The sequence below is a fragment of the Salvia hispanica genome, chromosome 2, assembly GCF_023119035.1.
Source record: "Salvia hispanica cultivar TCC Black 2014 chromosome 2, UniMelb_Shisp_WGS_1.0, whole genome shotgun sequence".
Taxonomy (NCBI): Eukaryota; Viridiplantae; Streptophyta; class Magnoliopsida; order Lamiales; family Lamiaceae; genus Salvia; species Salvia hispanica.
The window spans coordinates 4,102,443-4,124,229 of NC_062966.1; the positions used below are offsets into that span (position 1 = coordinate 4,102,443).

The following is a 21,787-nucleotide window of genomic DNA, read 5'->3' on the forward strand; positions in this document are numbered from 1 at the left end:
CATACCAAGTTCACTAGTTGGCCTAGTGTATTTCCTAGCCAGTTGAATTTGTGATTATTTTAAAAAATCAAACGGTCTCGATAGGGGATGCATGAGTTCCCCACCCTTGACTTGTTCTACTTTCCATTCAATAAAAAACCATCAAATGGCAAGTTGGTACGAAATACAGATACCACTTATCACTAATTTAATTCTCAGCATTTATATCAAAACTTGTAGCTTCTTTCCAATCCTCGTTGTATCAAGCCTTTACTAAGTCACACAGCTGATCATGAATAAGTTGATCCCACATGACTAACATGGAGTACTTATTATATAGAGAGAGAGATACAAAAATTTTAAAATAGAGAAAAAAAAAGATGGATGAAGTTAGAAAAGTTGCAAGGGCATACTACAATGGAGCAGCTGGAACCGAGAAAAACCTAGCTCAAAAATTTTTCCGATCACTCGACACAAACGACGATGGAAAAATTTGCCAGCGTGAGTACATGATGAACTCCTCCTCCTTCACCGACAACGACTTCTTCGAGGAGCTCGACGCTAACTGCAGTGCAACCCTCGATTTCGACGAAGTCTTAGCTCTTTATTACATGGAAAAAGTCTCGGTTCCAAGGTGCAGAGCTTGCAAATCTCTTCTCTTAGATTCGTATTTCTCGTGCTTGCAATGTCAAGCCAACGTCTCTTACTACCTATGTTGCGACTGCTACGGCCGAGGGAGCTTCAAACACCGTCATCCCTCCAACAAGTTCGTTGACAGAGGTCCATGCTTAAGCTGCTCAATCAAATCTTGATGAAATCACAGATCACTAATCAGCAATCGGATGAGTTTGATCTCAAACAGGTAACTCTCATACATATACATCTTTTAAATATAGAAACTTTTAAAATAATACTTATTTTAATGTATAATTAATAAATTAAGAGTTAAATAGAATGTAAAAGTGATTTAAATATGGTTTGTGGATATTCTCACCTTATTAGAGAAAGAACAAATAGAACGTTTTTAATTAGGATAAACAAAAATAGAAAGAGTTTCGATTTTTAAATAACAGATGTAGTAATATATTTGTTACGGAAAGTTCACTAAATTCTACTTTTATATACTACTCTCTCCGTCCTAAGAAAATAGACTTTTACCATTTTGAACGTCTCCCAAAATTAGACCAAGTCTAAATATGATAAGTTTTTAATAACATATTAACCTTACACGTCATTTTATTATGTACCTTACAATCCATTAACACTACTTCCACTACCTTTTCCCTCACTCTTTCTTATTTTTTTCCATCTCTCTCTTGTTTTACCAAATGCACATTAAACTTGTGTCATTTACAAGTTTGTCAATTTTTTAAGGACGGAAGGAGTACATTAGTTTTATATGTTTAATACATCTTAGAGTCTCTACATACTCACTAATTTCTTTGCCCTTATTTTAAGTCATTCTATTAAGTTATTAACATAATAATTTGTGCTTTTAAATGTATTTTTCTTAATAACGGAGTGGAGGAAGCTGAAGGTAAGGATGAAGAGAAGGAGGAGGGGCAGAGGAAGATGAGGAGGAGGAGGAGGTTGGAGCGGAGGAGGAGGAAGAGGAAGAAGAAAGCGATGAGAAGAAGGAGGAGGAAGAGGAAGAAGAAGACGATGACGTGGACAAATGTGTCGATCCTAATCTTACTGTCAACCTTAAGGAAAGGAAGGTAAATAGTTCTACATATTTAAATAGGGTGAGAAATCATTTCACTTGTCAAAATATATAACAATATATGTTACGATAAGGACATCCACAACTCTATCTTCATTCTATCTTCAATTCATCCACTATTTATAGGCCTCACGCCACTTTTTACTCCATCTCTTCATCAAGAGATAGCACTTGCTACCCTCCATCTCCTAACCAACTCATCTCTTAATTATTCATAGGTCCCACTATTTCAATTCAAATTTAATTTCTTTCTAGACAAATACTACTATAATTAAAATTGAGACGCAATACTATTTTTAAAAATAGTATTTATTTTTTTAATAAAAAATAAAAAATTACATAATTAAAATCCTAAAATTTGAATTTATTTGAAGTTGAACATAGTTGCCAAATCCTATAATTACATAATTTAAATCCCAATGGTTGCCAAATTGAGTGCACATGTGCTCGACTAAATCTTCCTGAAGTTTGGTGTGGGCCATCTAATCGTGTGTCCTTGCATGAATTTGTATTTTCTCACATATTTGAGGCGGCACACGGCACACCACGGCGTGGCGAACTATTGACAGTGGAGTTTCCGGGATTCTCATTATCGAACCAATATTCGGCTTCCGGTCCTTCATGTTCAACTACCATAGTGTGTATGATAACACATGCATATATTATATCGGTGAGGTTGTGCACAAACCAAGTCATTTCGGGAGCTCGTTCAACATCTTTTGGAGCCGCCTCCTACTTCTGTGTGAAAATGACCCGTTTGGGGTCTTGTGACATGCAGTCTTCACGAATGTTAGCCAACTTGGTTAAATACCATCGGCAAGATAGTACCCCATGTTGTACTGACGACCAATAGCATTGAAGGTTATCGCCGGTGCACTACCATTAAGAAGCTCATTGAAAATGTCGGATTGGTTGAGAACGTTAATATAGTTGTTTTACCTGGGGTGTTGAGGTTTGCACAACGAAAATTGCAAATTAAAACCCAGTTTATAGAGTTTGTGATGGGCTAGGTTATGGATCTATGGGGCTTGGATTTGACCTCCCTATTTGGACCTTTTTATTTACTAATTAAATTATAACTAATAATTTAATATAAGGCCAATGGAATATTTCTTCTTCCACTATAGAAAAAATATTGACCTCCATCCAATCCGTGATTACAAGCAATCCGGGTTAACCTCTTTAAAATATTATTTCCACTGTTTAAGACTTTTTATATCCATTAATTAATTTGTAGTCTGCTATGGACTTTAAAATTGATTAATATTTTATTTCCAAGAGTTTGTCTTGTACGAGATGTATATTAAAATATTATACTTTGCTTTACAATTATTCTTGGATTATATCCAAATCGGCCGGGTTTCTGAATAATAGAACTTTTCTTGGACACCTCTTGGGAATATAGTCAAACCGCTAAAACACACGATTCAATGAAATAATAATACTGACACCGTACTATTTATTAATTACTACTACCTTCGTCCGCGAAACATTGTCCATGTTTGACTCGGCACGGGTTTTAAAAAAATATGAAGAAAAGTGAGTGGAAAAAGTTAGTGGAATGTAGGCCCCACATTATAGAATGTGAGTGTAATGAGTTAGTGGAAAGTGGGGTCTATTTACCAAAAAAGGAAAAAAAGAAAAGTGGACAATATTTCATGGACGGACCGAAATGGAAAAATTGGACAACATTTCACGGACGGAGGGAGTACTACCCAAGATATAAGGAATATTAGGTTGCGAAAAACCCGCACATACGGATAAGCCAAAACAGCGCATGATTAATAACCTATGTCCTATATTATTACAATGATTAAGGAATATTAAATTTGCAAGACATCATCTTTCAGTAGATAGCAATAAAGAGGTGTCTATACTTTAGTGTCTCTAGTCATTCTCAAGGTAAAGAAGACTTTCGGATGGACACTGCAACCTTTCGCGATAGGTAGCCAAAGCCTATCTAGATTATGAAAAAGTTTTACTTCTACAAGGTTCTGACTGAGTCACATGACCTGATCCACAACCTTCAATGTAGAAGACTAAGACTAATTTTACTTTCCGGCATTTTAATAGAATATAATTTAAACGGTCAATGCCCATTAAAGTATAATACAACATGAAGAAAATATTTATTACTCTCATTAACAAGAAGAGTTTACTATATACAAGCAATTTATCAAATTTATAATAAACTCGAAAAATGTTTTTTAGTATACATGTTCCAACACGGGGACCTCGGAATACGCATGTCAAATTCATAGAAGATAGTCGGCGGATGTCTCTAGCACAATCGTCGGATTTTTTTTTTCAAACACCAAGCGGTGGTGGGTTCATGGGTCCCTCATCCCTACATATCAGATCACAAATTGGTACAATACTTGGCCATGCCCAAAAGTGGCGTATCGGAATCTACACGAAAAACAACCAGAAAGGTCCTTCAAGGATAAACAAAGCTACGAAGGCAAAATCAAAAGCAATAGCACTACCACCACAAGAGTATGCGGGGGACAAGCCATTGTTGGCTCGACACCTACCTACTCTAAGGCGATCGCTAAGGAACAATCTCCAAGTGTCAATCAACGGGGAATCGAATCCACGACGAGATCCTCATCGCACACACGAATGTTTGGTATTCCCATCTCTTGCATTCTCAAAATGGCTTTGAGCAATCTTGGGGTTGTTTGGTTGTTAAATCTTGTCTGTTCCTCAATTTCCAAGCCCATTTTGGCCAGAAGATCGGCGGCTTTATTCCCCTCTCGGAGGGTGAAGGAAATGCGGAAGTCTCCATATCTTCTATGCAAGGCCAGGTGGGCCATGGCTCGACGGGAGTGGGCTGGCCCCCATCCTGAACCTTTGGCAAGGCTAATTGCTTGGGCAGCATCCGATTCGACCCAAATAGGTTGGGCAAACTCCCTGGCCAACAACAAACCGTGATGCATGGCCAATAGTTCGGCTTCCAAGGTTGAATGTGCGTCAAGCGGAGCAGTGAAGGCTGCGATCAATCTCCCCGAGTGATCTCGGATAATACCTCTACCCCCGGCTCTCCCCGTGGATTCTGAAAAAGCACCGTCCGTATTAAGTTTAAGCCACGGATGTTCCGGAGGGTTCCATTTCACTGCCATAGCACGCGGTATGGGCATCCTTCCTTCAGCCAGACTTGGTCTACACACACCAAGCTTGACATGCTTCCAATGCTTTGCCTTAAGATTTCCATTGGCGATGTTGTTTCGGACATACATTTGTACTTTCCAAATCGTGTTGAACGGCTTGGACTGTGTCTCTTGATGACGACTCCTATTTCGCTCAGCCTAGATAAACCAAAACATGAGATATGGCATAAGCCGACTGAGGTGTTTCTTACTTGTTTGTTGGGTTCTGAGGGACCACACTTCGAGCCTATCTGGAATAGTGTCATTGACACGAAGCGGTGGGGAGGGGCCCTCGAACCAGCTATCCAACTCTCTCCATACTCTAGAGGCCCCGCTGCCTTGGATGAAGAAGTGTTGGAGGGACTCCGTACCGGGCCTAAAGGGGCAGCAGAGGCACTTAGACACCAAATCAATCTTGCGCCATTGGAGCTTGGTATCAACTGGGATACGGTTCGATAGTAATCTCCAAACAAATATGGCGATGGAAGATGAGAGTCTGGCCTTTCAAAATATCGTCAAGACTAGGAATGGTCGGCCTCTGTGAACGAATAGTATCCCAGGTGGAGGAAACCGAGAAATCGCCGAGCCTGGATAACGTCCATCTTGGGATATCCGGCTTCCCCGTGATGATTGGGGTGTCCCGTATCCTCGCAATGATATGCTGAGGGAGGCCAGCCTGTCCATTAAGCTACTAAAGTTTGGGCTCATCCCAAACCCCTTCGCTCCTAATAAACTCCGAGACGAAGGTCTGAGGGCTGCCCCTCTCATCAAGGCAAATAGCACGATCGTCGGATGATTCCTTTATGACCACTTGTGTACGACCCCCTCCAAACCGTGGGACAATTCTTCCACTGCAAATGCATGCAGTGAACATTGTCAAGCATCCTGGGAAAGCTGTGCATTGATTCGTGAAGACGAACCAAAAATCGACAATCAACGGTAGTTGGGGTCCGGTGATATTCTGCACTGAAGGGTGAGCGGATTTTATCAAACATTCTTGACCAGTGGATTCCGCAATGCGCAAGTACTCATCGAACAAATCAGTCGTTTGCCCGGTAGGGAGTGGTCGTATGGTGGACGTATCTGTAATGCATATGAGTAAGTTTTTCCCAAGGAAATATTCTGCTCCTAAATGTGGTTGCTCGGAAAAATAATCATGAAAGAGCCTTCGGGCTGGTACCTCGTTATCAAGGTGCGCGGATGTATTCCATCGAGCAAGTGGAGGCTAGACTAGGGTTTGGGTTAAGAGCGAAGACAACCTCTCGTGAAAGGAAAGAACGATAAAACAAAAATATAATTGTGATCTTGATTGATTGCATGATATAGAATACTCTACACATATTTATAATTTGTGGGGTTACAAGAATATAATCTAATACTCCCTCCGCCCAAGGTAGTTGAGTAATTTTTTTTTAGTAAAACTTTATTTCTTCTCTTACTTTACTCTCTTTTAATCTCTCTTACTTTCCTCTCTCTACTTTAAACTTTTACAAATTCCCCAACTACCTTGGCGGAGGTAGTAATATTTAATCAAATATGGGAAAGATATGATAACTCAAAACTAACTAATTAATAAAGATACGGGGATAGTATATTCCTAGAAGAGGCTATAGGCCCAGAATGGAGAAGCGAGAAAGAAGAATACCGAGGAGGCACGGGGATTTCAACCCCCAAGAAGCCTGGGAAGAGATGACCCATCCCTCTGCTGGCCAGTTCGCTTCCACTGTATCCAGATCAATCCACTTCAACAATCCGATATTCCGATTGTTACAAGTGTATCTGGGCTACAACCTCTTGGGCCAGACTAATTCGGCCGCCAGAAAATCAATAACAGAGTTGTATATGGTGTGGTGCGCAAGGCGCGGAAGAAGACTGCACTTGGGATACTGGACAACCTACCAATGCCTCTTGAAAGCTATCCACCCAGCCAGGAACTCGTCCCTCTGCCATAACCAGGAGTCCCTCAATTCTACCCAATGGGAGAAGTTCCAGGTGGGAGGGCACAACAAGGCCAAGAGGGGCAAGTTGGGTAGAACGAACAACCACAAGGGCAGAGGCAAGCCAATCTGGAGAAGGCAGTAGCTGGGTTAGCAAAGGAGAACAGGCAAGCGCGGGCATAGATGGTGCGACTAACAAGTGTGATGGAAAATGTGCTCAAGGAGCTAGCAAGAGGAGGGGAGAATACCGGAGCTAGAACGAGTGGCCATGGAGGCCAGGATGGTGAACCAACTGAACCAGAGAAGGAGGAAAGTGATGGACCGGAGGAGTCAGAAGAAAACCAAACAGAACCTGCAGAGGAGGAACCCGAGGAATCACCTGCACAGAGCCCTGCCCCAAGGAGGAGCAGGAGGACCGTTCGACCAGGAACCCTGCCGACCAGTTAGTTTTCTTTTTAATTTTAAGTTTTTATTTTATTTCTATTTTTTTTTCTTTTGCTTGTTGTAGGTAGGATTAAATATGTGTTGTTTATATGTGCAAACCCCGTTCACAACACTTAACCTATATAATAGTCTAAGTGTGAGAAGTTAAGGGTTTGCTAGTTTGGCACATGTGTTTATGTTTAAGTGTTTCTGTCATATGCATGTTAATTCACACTTAGCTGCATAGTCTAAGTGTGAAAATTTTATGTATATATGTGTTATGTTTGGTCATATTTTGTTATGTTTTGTTTAAGTGTGTCTCTAAAACTCTCCCACTTAGCTCATTGCATAGTCTAAGTGTGAGAAGGTTTTAGATATAGTAAGTATTATGTTGATGTGAACGTGTGTCTGTCATACTAGCCATTCTCGTTTTTCACTTCACAGCTCGTATCTGAGGGCAGACACTTGTGAAGAGAGAGGGGGGGAGCAAATGTCCAGTATGACATGTATATATGTGTTATTCGGGTCAGCTGCATGTGATAGTGTTTTTAGGATTTGTTTAGGTCTAGGATGTGTATATGTGTGTGTTTTTATAAATGGGCTTAAAACTCAACTGCCTCTAACTGACGGTGAGGGGAATTGAGGGAAATAAGGCATGCTGGAAAACAGAAACCACCCCCCCCCAGTAGCTCCTAGTCAGTATAGATGATGCAAGTATGAGGGAAAAACCCATCTTTTTGGCCAGACACGAAAGCCCTCTTAAATGGTGAGTTAGAAGCCTAAAGTGGAACTACTTTCCACTAAAAACTATAAAAAGAAGAATGGTTGTCACAATGTCCAGGGCAAGGTGACCGCGTGTAGCAAATCCTGAAGGCAGTAGGAAACCACTACCCTGAGGAAAAAAAGAAAAAAAAAAAAAAACCTATCCCTTAGAACCTCATTTTCTAACCTGATCTACACCCTGAAATAACCCACTAGCCACTGGGACTGTGTGTGTGCAAGGCATAAGGCAAGAAGGCAACTGGCTAGGAGGACAGGCGAGAAGGACCAACTGAAGAAAGGAAGTCAAGAGGAAAGGAGGAAATCGACCCGGAAAAATTTCAGGTCCAAAAAAAAAAGGAATAAGGGTGGCAAAGCCACATGAAGATATCGAAGAAAAAGGTCGTAAACACTTGACCACAAAAAAAGAGAGAAGAAGAAAGAAGGAATAAGGGTGGCGAAGCCACAAGGAAGCCAGTGACCAGTTGGAGGCCAATATCAGAAATTGTCCAACCGAAAAGAAGCACTAGCCAGAAGCCCAAATGCACACAGTTCCCCCACATCAAAATAAAGTAGTTAGTTTTTGAACCTTAGAGCCTTAGGAACATCCACCCCAAACACTACAACCCAATAGCCCCGTTAAAAGCCTTAAAGACCTTCAGGAGCTGCGCATGAGATCTAAGTCTGAAGCATCTGTGGTTCAGCATTGAGAGAAAAACAGTCCTAACATCCCTGGTGAGGAATGAGTGACTGAGTGAATCTAGTGTTTGGCCAAGAGTTGGGTTATCTTGACGAGCGAATATACTGATTTGGAAGGAAAAGGGGAGTGGCGGAAGTTCAAGGCTACCTAAGGCAGGATTGTACCTGATCCCAAGGGGAGGGATGGTTGAAAATATAGCCCGTTCAGTTTTTTAAAAGTTTTTTTTATGTGTTCATGTGTGTGCGTCGATTATTTGTTTTTCTTTGCGTCCAAGTCTAGAGTCTTGTGTCTAGTTTAGGTAGGGTCGGCCAGGGGGAGTAACCAGGCTAGAATCGACTTATTTCTTTTTGTTTGTTCTTCACGCTTGAGGACAAGCATGTGGTAAGTGTGAGCAGTTTGATAAGTCGTATTCTAAGACTTGGTTACTGGTCAGTATGTCTTGATTTACATGTATTATCCGCAAAGAAGTTGCTTAAGTATGTAGGATAAAAGGGTCCAAGTCAGTAGGAGACAGTTCGGATAACTCAGGTGAAAAGAGCGCTAGAAGGGTGTAATACTGACCAGGATGCATGCCAGAGAGAAGGCTCGAGATAGAGTAGAAGGATTGCAAGGATGATCAACCATAAACAAGGGGCAAAAGAGTCATTTCACGAAGGAAGTCTACCCTAAAAGCAAGGGCGAGCCTCCCAATAAAAGAAGCCACTTTGAGAGAGAGAAGGAGTTTGGCCACTACACTTAGTTAGAATTTTCTCTCGGAAGATCAGTTCCTTCAGCATTGTCCACATTCTTCTCGTTCCTCGCCACAGCCATGGTCACCTGAAGCTCTAGACGTCCACTGGAGAGTTATCATCCACTGTTCCAGCCAGTTCATCTCGTAGTAGTAGCAGTTTCATTGCCCGGATTGGCAAAAATAATCTTTAATCGCTTTCTTAGTTTAATCTTTACTTGCTTTCTTCGTTGGATTTGTTGCAAACTTAAATCTTGTTATCTTTTGAAGTATTTTTTTGTTAAGATCCAAACGTTTTCTTTAGTAATGAAGTTTGTTTTACGCATCTCTTTTTGGTTTGAATCTGCTTCATTTTGCCTAGGTAAGTTAGATCTAGTTATCGCGTTTATCTTCTGAGTGTTTAAGCATGTCTTTGTTTGAGTAGGCTAGATCTGGGTTTGTCAACTGGAATTTCAAGTTTCTTCATTTCGGTTTAAGGTTTCGTGCATGAGTTTTTCATTCTGCATTACTGTTGCCACCTTGCATGTTAGTCAGTAGGAGTAATCTGGAATTATTAGCTGTTAATCTTCGAGTTTAAGTTTTTAATTTATGATCTTACGTTTGAAGCTGTAAATCTGAGTTCATCCATGGAGCTTGTATTCATCCAATTTCTGTGCATACTTGTTGAAGAAGAAAACATCACAATCCACTTTTTCTAGGATCACTTTTACTTTTTTGTTACTTTTTGCTTTTGTCCTTTACTTTTTAGTTTGTACCCTCCAGTCATGTCAGAGTAGCCACCCAACCACCACATATTCTCTGTTATTCCTATTACCTTAACTGTTTTACTATCCACATGTCTCTGAGACACCTTGTCCCCTATTCTCACGTACACAACTACATGTCGATCAATTTCCACCACTCAGTAGAGTACCACTTTTAATTTCTGTCTAGGAGAGTCTCAACCCAAGCGTGGTAGCTAACCAAAACCTTCCAGACTATCACTACAAATGATCCTAAACGTGTCCATCTCTGTGGGATTCGACCCTTACCTCCATCCACTATACTAGCCAGTAGAGTGGGTTGAGAAATTTTATTGATACCAGGTTCCGGTTGTTGTGCCAACGACTCAGCTAGGTTGGGATTTTCATCCAGATCAGTTGGATACATCCTTATTTTAACAAAACACTGAAAACCTGCACTTTCATAAATAATTTCAGGATAAAATTTCTAAATCTTTTAAAGCAATGGATACAGCAGTTTCCGTTGGAAGTGCTGCAATAAGCGTTGCAGCCATAGTAGCTACTACAAGCTGTGGTATCATGTAGTTTGTCATTTTTCCTAATTAACTTTACGAGAGCATCTCCAAGGGGATAAGGTATATAAAAGGTAAATACCTTTTCCATTGGAGAATGATTTTTAAAGAAAAAAGACATATATGATAATTATAAGACTCTACCTCTCTATTTACCTCTCCCCTTTAAGATGCTCTGGATGTGTCAATCTCTTTGTGAATTCATATGCAATATTTCTTGCTAGTATTATAATTTGAGGCTCCTTATCTCTAAGTTCTATGTATGAATGTGTCATTTAATAATTGAGTTATTTTGGAATGTTTCTAGATTTTGTAATTTAACTTTTGTACGTTGTATTATTTTTCAAACACTTAATTGGAATTATATTCGATACAATGTAGTGTGATATATTTGTAGTAATTCCGAAGGGTGTAAGTGACAATGAACTTTTCAATACTTTACGAGGTTTCTTGAGTTTTTCAGTTTAGCCATTTAAGTCTCACTGCGCATAAAATTCCCAATTCCTTTTCTCAAACAATCAAATATTCCCTCCGTCCCACGATAGAAGTTTTATTTAGTTTAGGCATGAGTTAAAGAAATATAATAAAAGTGCATTGAATATAGTGGAATGTGGATCCCATATATATACTTCCTCCGTTCCAAGATAAACGAAGCACTTCTTTTGAGCATGAAATTTAAGGAATTTTGATATTAAAAATTTAAAGTAGAGAGAGTAAAGTATGGGATAGAAAAAAAATAGAGAAATAAAGAGAAAATAAAGTAGATAGAAAATAAAGAGAAATGGGTTTTTTTCTAAGAGCATTAGCAATGGTTGGGCCCTCCCACAGAGTCCCTTTTTATTATTATTTCCACATCATCATTTTTGAAAGGGCTTATCTTTCCGCAATGGAAGGACCCTCCTATAGGGCCCTTCCATTTCCATTTCATTTCCACATCATCATTATTTTATTTTAATTTTGTAGCACTTCTATATTTAATATGTTATCAAATTAAATAAATCTAAATGCAAAAACATATTAATACGTAAATCCTCGTTGTATTGCAAGATTGGAAATAGAATACAACGAGATGAAAAAAACCCTACATTTAAAAAAAAGAAAATAACAAACAAAAATACACAAAAAAACACCTAGAAATGATCATCGATGAAAAATACAGATACGAGTCAAGCGTCATCGTCGTCGTCGGAATGCAAACCCAACTATTTCTTCATCCTACTGATAGTTTAGTTTTCCAGATGTCCGTCTTCACACGATCATCCGGTTCTTCTCGATATAGCTTGTAGAACTTATGCAGCTGAGCGTAGCCGGCAATTCTGACACCACCCACCCTCCTGGTCCCCACCGGTCAACTTGGAGGCGCTCCCTAAGACTTCCTCTTCCCCTTCGCCGCTTTCACTCCCATTGGGCGCCGAGCAATAGGGTGAACTACCTCAACCGACTCTGTGAAGTCGGTTGGCACCGGACCGTTGCTGCTCAAACTCTGGGATCCAACAAGCCTCATCCTCCCCGAGCCTGGTGCCACTGCTGCCTCAATTCCCGCCCGAAATTTGATTTGATCCTTCAGTTTCAGGTAGGCTTCCCAATGTTGGAACCCGACGCTGCTAACGGTACTCGTGAATTGGGCTTGTGACAAATCACGCACATCTTCGTAGCTCATATTGTTCGTCATCATTCGGAAGTTGTTCTCGTATATGCCATGAAACATACCGATGTGAAACATTACACACTCAAAATGCTTGCGAAGCTCCAGCGCCTTGTGAGACGGTGCCCCGTCAAGCTTCACTCCATCCTGATTGTATCGTTGCACGATGCGGGTCCAGAAGCCAATCTTCCGTTGGTTGTTACCTACAATCGGATCCTCGCCGATATCGACCCAACACCTCGCCAGAGCAAGCATGTTAGCTGGAGTATAAAATGTTCACGATCTCCTACCCTTTGGAGCATTCGCCGACGGCTCTGCGACCTTCCCCTTAGCTTTCGCCTTCTCCTTCCCCTTCCCCTTCTCCTTCTCTTTTGGAGGTCATGGGTGCATTTCATCCACTTCATACTCTTCTGTGCTGAAGCTCGGATCTGTGACTGAAATAGTTGTAGATCCGTGAGTACTGGGGGTAGAAGTCACCATCTCTTACCGGTTGATAAGGCTCGTTTCATGCATAGTTTTAACGGTGATTTATATACTGATTTATCACATAAATATGCTCTAGAGGGGCGCCAATGTTCCGATTCGATTTAGCTGAAGGGGTCAATCGGTGTGGTAGAGGTGTTAATCTTGGTGGACATAGGCAGTTTGCAAGATTTATTACACCCACGGATCTTTTAGAAGTTACAATTGCCACTCAAGGCAGTTCATCCGTTTAGAGTGTATGTGGGGAATGGCAAGTCAATTCTATGCTCTTTCATCAGTGTTCAGACGGGATTGGTCGTCCAAGGCCATAAGTTTTAAGTTGGCCTCCACATTTTACCTATACATGGCCCGGATGTGATATTGGGAATGGCATGGCTACACCCCCTTCACCGCGTGACTAGCGACTACAACGCTGGCACCATTGAATTTGCTTTGATCCTCTCCTTGAAGGGCAGCGCGGATTTGTTTGAGATTGTGCCAGTCCCCGCAGCGGATGAACCGTCTCCTGAGGATCTGTCTTTTTCGTAGGACCTCCCACTAGAAGTCCTGGCGGCCTTGATGGCTTACAGTGCTGTTTTTCGAGTTCCCTCTAGAATGCCACTCACCCAACCATTCGATCATCGGAATCATTTGATGCCAGGATCAAAGCCAGTGAATGTTCGCCCTCACCGGTATCCTTACTTTCAGAAGAACGAGATTGCGCGCTAGGTGCATGAAATGCTGGACACGGGCATCATTAGGCCAAGCCAGAGCCATTTCTCGTCCCCGGTTGTGCTTATCCGAAAGAAGAATGGGTCGTTCTGCTTTTGCATCAACTACCACGCTACCCGACCAATTTCCAATCCCTACAACCGACGAATTTTTTGATGAGTTGGGGATGACCACGTGGATGATGTGTTCATGACAACTTTCCGCACACATGATGGACATTTTGAATTTTTGGTGATGTCGTTTGGCTTCACGAACGCCCCATCGACGTTTCAGGTGGCCATGAATGATATTTTACGACCTCTACTCAGAAAGTCAGTGATCGTTTCCTTCGATAATATTTTGATTTAAAGCCCGACGATCGACGATCACGGTCGCCACCTTGTGGAGGTTTTATCTATCCTGCGATCTCAACATTTCTTTATTAAATTGTCGAAATGTTCTTTTCTTTGCTCAACAGTTGATTATTTTGGACATTTCATCACAGAAGGCAAATTAAAAACAGACCCGGGGAAGATCGAGGTGACGGTGGTATGGCTGGTCCGTCGACAGACAAGACGCTGAGTGGGTTGTTGGGCCTCACGGGGTATTACAGACGCTTCATAGTGGATACGCGATGATTGTTGCCCCCTTACAGATCTCTTAAGAAGGACTCCTGTTGTTGGTCACCCGACGCGGACAAAAATTTTGCGGCTTTGACGACGACAATGACAACAACCCCCGTTTTGTGCTTACTGGACTTTGCGAAAACGTTTTTCATGGAAACGGTGTTGTGGCGATACTTTTGCAGGACAATCACCCTCTTACTTACCATAAAGAACTATATGCGATGGTGGAGGCAGTCCAAAAGTGGAGAAAGTATTTGTTGGGACGAGAGTTTGTGATTCGCAGTGATCAATGGAGCCGGAAGGAATTACTGCAACAAGTGATTCAGACCCCGTATCAACAGTTGTACGCCCGAAAATTGATGGGATATAAGTTTCGAATCGAGTATAAGACGGGGGGCATCAAAATAGGGTGGCCGACGCTTTATCACGCCGTGATGTTGATGTCGAGGACCCAGTTCCAGAATCGGCAATGACAGAACTTATACCAAGATGTTGTCAGAACTGACTGAGTTGTGCAAAAAATCAGCCCTGAAGACGTTCACTATTCACAATGGGTTAGTGTATCACGACAGGCGGATCTTTGTGGCAGCGGAATATCGAGTCCCTATCCGAATTGTGCCGCCAGTCTGCCACAACAATCGGAATACGAAGGTCATGGAATTAACCACCATAAACCACAAAATTAACACAATGGAGGTTACAAGAACATGAAAGGCCAAAGGACTTAGCCACATGAAAGGCCAAAAGCCTCTTATATTAACACGTTTTCAACAAAGTGCACTTTACAACCGCTTACCAACCTCAATCCGATGGCCAAATGGAGGTTTGTGACAGAGGGCTTGAGTAGTATTTGAGATTGTTTGTGGTAGACTGGCGGCACAATGGTCAAATTTTCTCCTTTGGGAAGAGTTAGCCCATAATTGTTTTCATCATGAGGGTCTCGGCACGTTGCCGTTTCATGAACTGTACGAAAAAGATTCCCCTCCCCTTTAATATCAACTCCGCCTGCCGCAGATTACCCTCTTAACGTGGCAGCCATCGTTCTTCAATGGTGACCTTATTGTGGCATTATGCTGAATTTGGAGCGAGCCCAGCAACGCATGCGTAGTTCTGTGAACAAGCACATGTGCCACGTTGAGTTCGCCGTAGGCGATCGCGTGCTGCTTAAATTGCAGCCGGCAACATTCGGTGGCGTGTCCTCTGTCAACAAAATTCGGTGGGCCATTCGAAGTGGTGGAGAGAATTGGTCCGGTGGCTTATAGGCTATAGTTGCCGGAAGGGAGTCGAATACATGATGTTTTTTACGTCAGCCTTGTAAAGCCTTTTGTTGACAGTAGGATCAGCGAGGTGGCTGAGTTTCCGACGTTCTTTGCTAGAGAAAGTCAGTGGCGCGAGAAGTTTTGAAGGATGGGGTGACAGTGACCGAGGGTCTACTGTATTGGGACGATGACGACGGTGCGCATCCGACATGGGAACCGATGGAAGTGATACAACGCCGTTTTCCACACTTAATCCTTGGGGACAAGGATGTGCTTAACGAGGATGGAGTTGATACGAGTAAAATCTCTACAACTCAGCCGGAGCCAACACCAACGCCGTCTGCGGAGTCAGCAACAGCGGAGCCGGAGCAGTTAGTGTTCGACGCCAGCAGCTCACACGGAGTAGGAGTAGAAGTAGAAGGAAAGGCGAAGAGCACAAGGCCGAAGAAAGCGGCGAAGAAGCCGGATAAGTAAGTATGGATACTACGTCTCCTACTAGACGACTTATTAGTTAGTTTAAGTTTATTTAATTATTGAATGTTATTTTGTTTTGGGCCGAACTTATTTTACCTTTTGGGTCGAGCGAAATCATAAGCTCATTTTTCAGGTTTTCTTTGTTGATTCTTTCCTAAATAGTAGGTCGAATAAACCCTAGCGGCCTTATTATAAAGAGGAAGATAGCGTTATTTTACGATCATTGAATGAAATAACCTACTTTTCCATTGTTTGCATATTTTTCTTTCTTGTCAAACTAAAGTACACGGCGTGATCGACAGGGAGAGCCCGCGACTGCCTTTGGTTTATCTCGGCGACGACCCACTCGGCGTCTCCTAACTGTTGAGGGAGGAATTCTCTTAACAGAGAGCGACATATTCAAGACGGTTTCTCTATAACTCGGTGGAGTCATTCCCAAAATTCCCCACAAAAAGCTTTTGTCTGATTTTGCTCAACCAAGCGATGCAAGTTTGATCGCAAACAATGATCAAATTTTTAACAAGAGACCAAAAAAATTACTCCCTCCGTCCACAGAAAGTAGAGCAATTGGTGTATGACACGGGTTTTAATGTAGAATTGGTAAAGTAAGATAGAAGGGAAAAAATGTAAGAGAGAAGGAGAAAAGGTAAGTGAGAAGTAGTGTTAATGGTTATTATTTGTTGAAAACTTTCCATAAATGAATGTGCTTTATTTTTTGTCGACGGGGCCAAAAATGGTAAATGTGGTCTATATTATTTTTGGACGGAGGGAGTATTTTTTTTACTTCCACCTTTCGAAGGCAAAATGTGTCTCAACCGTGTGAAAACTGATAAGAGACTTATACTTTTATTTAATTGCGGAATTGAGTTGATAATATTTATATTATTATTTAGCTGTATTTTATCATCTATTATCATAAATGTTAGGATTTTCATTTGATTTATTTTTCATAGTTGTTGCGATTTGTTTTGATTTGTTTTATTTATTTGACTTCTTTTCGTACACCTACATATTAGAAATATGAGTAGTGATATAGGGCAAGTACACCTTAAATATATAACTACAGAACAAATTTCAACCACAAGATTAAGAAATCAATGGCTGAAATTCTGCTTAGGATTTCAAATTTGATCCAGAAAATTACTTCACTATAAACAAGAATTGGTTCACTATAAGTAGGTGGGGGTAAAATAGTCATTTAACAAATAAAGCTGGGTAAAACATGAATTTCTCTCATTTGGATAATTTTTCTTCAGCCCTTCATTTCTTCTACTCAAATTCTCCATCGATTATCCACCGATTCTCCCCTTCCGCTCGAATTCTTCATCGATTCTCTACCGGTTCTCCTCTTCTGCTCGAATTCTCCACCAATTCTCACTCATAAACATTGATTCACTCTGTCGTCGCTTCCATTGGTTGCTCATTTCGTTGTCGCCTTGGATTCAACATACCTATTGCCTTCAATTCATAAACGTAAGTTCTTTGACTTGTTTATTTGAGGAATGATTCATTTAACCGATTTTCATTGCATTTCACTTTAACGATGGAGTCATATTATGCTTATAGTGATGTAGTCAGTTAACAATGGAGTCGCATTATGCCTATTCATTTCAGTTTACAATGAACTAGAATGTAGAAACATAAGTGTACTGTCTTGACATATGAGTAAAGTATATTAACTCTACATAGAGTCATGTTATGATTATAGTGAACTAAACTATTGTGCTCATAGTGATTGTACAGTTTTGGTCTTACACTCACTATCTTGGCCTTTGAGTTAAGTAAATTATGGTTATAGTGATGAATATGTTGTTTATTGTGATGTATATGCAATTTATCATGAAGTATACGATGCTTATAGTGAAGTATTCTACGGTTAGATTGAAGTGTTTGTGATCCATGCTTATAGTGCACTATTTTTTCATCTTAATGAAGTAAAATGTGCTTAGAGTGAAGTATTCCATGCTTAAAGTGAAGTGTTTGTGATTCGTGCTTATAGTGATATGTTATATCATTTTAGTGAAGTAAAATATGCTTAGAGTGATGTATTCCATGGTCAGAGTGAAGTGTTTGTGATGCATGTTATTAGTGATCTGTTTTATCACTTTAGTGAAGTAAAATGTGCTTAGAGTGAAGTGTTTGTGATGCATGCTTATAGTGTACTATTTTATAAAGTAAAATGTGTTTAGAGTGAAGTGTTTGTGATGCATGCTTATAGTGTACTATTTTATGAAGTAAAATGTGCTTAGAGTGAAGTATTCCATGCATATAGTGAAGTGTTTGTGATTCATTCTTATAGTGCACTATTTTATCATTTCAGTGAAGTAAATGTGCTTATAGTGAATTATTTCATTGTTAGAGTGAAGTGTTTGTGATGCATGTTATTAGTGATCTGTTTTATCACTTTGGTGAAGTAAAATGTGCTTAGAGTGAAGTATTCCATGGTTAGAGTGAAGTGTTTGTGATGCATGCTTACGTGCACTATTTTATCATCTCAGTGAGGTAAATGTGCTTAGAGTGAAATATTCCATGCATAGGGTGAAGTGTTTGTGATCCATTCTTATATTGCACTATTTTTTCATTTCAGTGAAGTAAAATGTGCTTAGAGTGAAGTATTCTATGTTTAAAGTGATGTGTTTGTAATCCATGCTTATAGTACACTATTTTATCAATTCAGTGACGTAAAATGTGCTTAGAGTGAAGTATTTCATTGTTATAGTGAAGTGTTTGTCATGCATGTTATTAGTGATCTGTTTTATCACTTTGATGAAGTAAAATGTGCTTAGAGTAAAGCATTCCATGGTTAGAGTGAAGTATTTGTGATGCATGCTTATAATGCACTATTTTATCATTTTAGTGAAGTAAAATATGCTTAGAGTGAAGTATTCCATGCTTATAGTGAAGTATTCCATGCATAGAGTGAAGTGTTTGTGATCCATTCTTATAGTGCACTGTTTTTTCATTTCAGTGAAGTAAAATGTGCTTAGAGTGAAGTATTCTATGCTTAGAGTGAAGTGTTTGTGATCCATGCTTATAGTGTATAGAGCTTCAAGTGAACTAATAAATGCTAAGAGTGAAGTGTTTTACCTTTGTAGTGAATATATAATGCATGTCTTATAGTGTTTTGTCTTTTCTGAATTCAGTGAAGTGTATAGACCTTAGAGTGAAGTATATGATGATTGTTACTATGGTGAGCGGGAACAAGATTGAAAATGTATTGCCTAAAGAAAGCAGCAAGGAAATACTCCAAAGGTTAAGAGCAAAGTATTGCAGCGCATTAATGTTGTCGGAAATAAACCATGAGTCACTGAATAACTTGGCAACAACATCAAAGCATTATGAAGAATGTAGCAACAACATGGAGATAGATGTGGAAAAATGATTGTAAACTTCAAGCGTTCATGACCATTTGTATGAAACTGATATAGTCCATAGTATGTGTCATTTAGTTCAATATAAAGCTCATCCGTTTCAATTAAATTCAATATTATGTTGACTATTAATTTACTTCACTGCAGAGCATATTTGCTTCACTATAGAGCAGTTTTATATCACTGTACACAAGAGTTATTGCACTATATAGTATGTCAACTTCATTGTAAGTATATGCTCACAATAAATAAACAAAAACATGTAATTGGAATAAAAATCACTCAAAATTGTACTAAAAATGAGTGATTCGCCTTCTCATTCCCCTTTTTGCAATTCCTCGAATCATGGCGTCCAATCTCATGACAGTTTCCACATTTTCGACCTGGTTTCATTGATAACTTCATTGCTAACTCCTTCTTCAATTTCTTCCTACTTCCACTTCCCTTGTGAGCCATAGAAGTTCGAAACTTGTGAGCCATATTAAAATCACTAAAAGGCATATAGAGTATACTTCAATTTATGCTCATATACTTCACTATATGAACAATATGCTTCACTGAAATGAAAAAACAGTACACTATAAAGCATGCTCAATATACATCACTATAAGCATATACTAAGTTCACTACATGCTCAATATACTTCACTGAAATGAATAAAACAGTACACTATAAGGCATGCTCAATATACTTCACTGTAAGCATATATATTGTAGTTCACTGAATGCTCAATATACTTCACTGAATGAAAAAATAATACACTATAAGCATGCATAAATATACATGTTGGAAATAGTGTAGCCTTTACACGGGCAACTCTTGCTATTACAAAAGAACCAAAAACTAGAAGGTAAATAAAACAAAAGAAATACAATAAGAGAACAAGATGCAAACTATTGTCTTCTTCAAGTCGAGTCGAGGTAACCCTCTCTCCGCAAGACGAGATACGCCCCGGCTAGTGCTCACGGATTGGCGCAACGTCCCCAAAGATGAAACGACTTTCCTCCTACCGAGTTGAAGCACCTCAAACTCGTAGGCTCCGGCGAACTTGAATTGGAGGCGAGAACCGAGCAATGTAGTGCTCCTAAGATGCGAACTAGAATGCTTGAGCTTAGAGAGAAGAGAGAATGATTGTTGGTGTGTTCTCATCTCTCAAATCCACACCTATTTATAGGATAGGAGTGGCCACACGAGAGGTCTCGGCATTAAGGCACCTCATAACCATATTGGAGGTTACATCATATGAAAGGCCAAGAGACTTGGAAAATGAAAAGCTTAAAGCTTTCCAAATTTCCTCACGTTTTTCTTACAATCCCCCACATTGGTTAGAGCGCTGCAAGCTCAAACCAACACCAGACACAAATGCATGTATGCAGACTCTTTGCTCAGTTCTCGAGAAACGATATTGTCTTTGGAAAGGTAACTTGTGGTTTTGAACCTTCCATAGCCAACACTATCGGACATACCGGCGGGCTAGTGGACGCGATGCCTTGAACTATTCTTCCTTGGTGTATGCCTAGTCAATAGCATCAACACAATATTGTCTCAACTCCATCAGTTCTCACGTTTGTGTCCGTTTCGGCCGTGGAACACCTCTTTGGAATTCGTAAGTGACTCACACACACGAAGCGGCCCCACTTCTCACTTACATAGGTGATTCTTTCATGAGTATCCTGCCATACTGCATCTCCTTGAGATTTCAAGAATCATTAAAAGTCAAAAGACTTAGCCTCTTACCACGTGCAGGTTACAACACTCAATGCTTTCTAAAGAATGGGCGAAGATAAATATCTTCTGAGTGTTACAACTAGATTTGTATAGCTTTGTTTCCCATTGAACCAATCCCATGGGATCTCCAATCGTATGGTTGGGTTACCACTATACTCATCTTTTAAGATGTGGTTTTCAGTCCCATTCCTTTTAGCAATTTATGCATTTGATCATGGTTTAAACCTTTTGTTAATGGATCCGCTATGTTATCCACCGACTTAACATAGTCAACTGCGATAACACCACTTGTGATCAACTGCCTTACGGTATTATGTCGTCGATGAATGTGTCGAGACTTACCATTATAGAAGCCACTGTGTGCTCTACCTATAGCTGCTTTACTATCACAGTGTATCACTACTGTGGGCACTGGCTTCTTCCAACATGGAATACATTCTAGGAAATTTCTGAGCCACTCGGCTTCTTCCCCTGCTTTATCCAAAGCGATAAACTCAGATTCCATGGTGGAACGAGCAATACACGTCTGTTTCGTTGACTTCCACGAAACAGCACCACCCCCCACAGTGAACACATACCCACTCGTCGAAAATGAGTCTTTTGAATCAGAGATCCAATTTGCGTCACAGTACCCTTCAAGTACTTGGGGATATCTTGTGTAGTGCAATCCAAAGTCAATAGTATACTTCAAGTATCTCAAAATTCTGCACAGAGCTTTCCAATGTTCCTTGCTTGGATTGCTCGTGAATCGGCTCAACTTGTTCACCGTACAAGCAAGATCTGGTCTAGTACAGTTTGTGATAAACATCAAACTTCCTAT

At 40.3% G+C, this 21,787-nt stretch overlaps 3 protein-coding genes across 3 annotated transcripts; 1 reads left to right on the top strand and 2 right to left on the bottom strand.

Annotated features, from left to right (window-relative positions):
* Window positions 1-359: 359 nt before the first annotated feature.
* On the top strand, window positions 360-791 carry LOC125206146. The gene has a single exon (XM_048105438.1). The coding sequence runs from the start codon at window positions 360-362 to the stop codon at window positions 789-791; it is 432 nt and encodes a 143-aa protein (XP_047961395.1).
* A 3,487-nt stretch (window positions 792-4,278) lies between these two features.
* On the bottom strand, window positions 4,279-4,941 carry LOC125206147. The gene has a single exon (XM_048105440.1). The coding sequence runs from the start codon at window positions 4,939-4,941 to the stop codon at window positions 4,279-4,281; it is 663 nt and encodes a 220-aa protein (XP_047961397.1).
* A 7,116-nt stretch (window positions 4,942-12,057) lies between these two features.
* On the bottom strand, window positions 12,058-12,591 carry LOC125206148 (glutathione S-transferase T3-like). Its single transcript, XM_048105441.1, has one exon. The coding sequence runs from the start codon at window positions 12,589-12,591 to the stop codon at window positions 12,058-12,060; it is 534 nt and encodes a 177-aa protein (XP_047961398.1).
* Window positions 12,592-21,787: the final 9,196 nt, after the last annotated feature.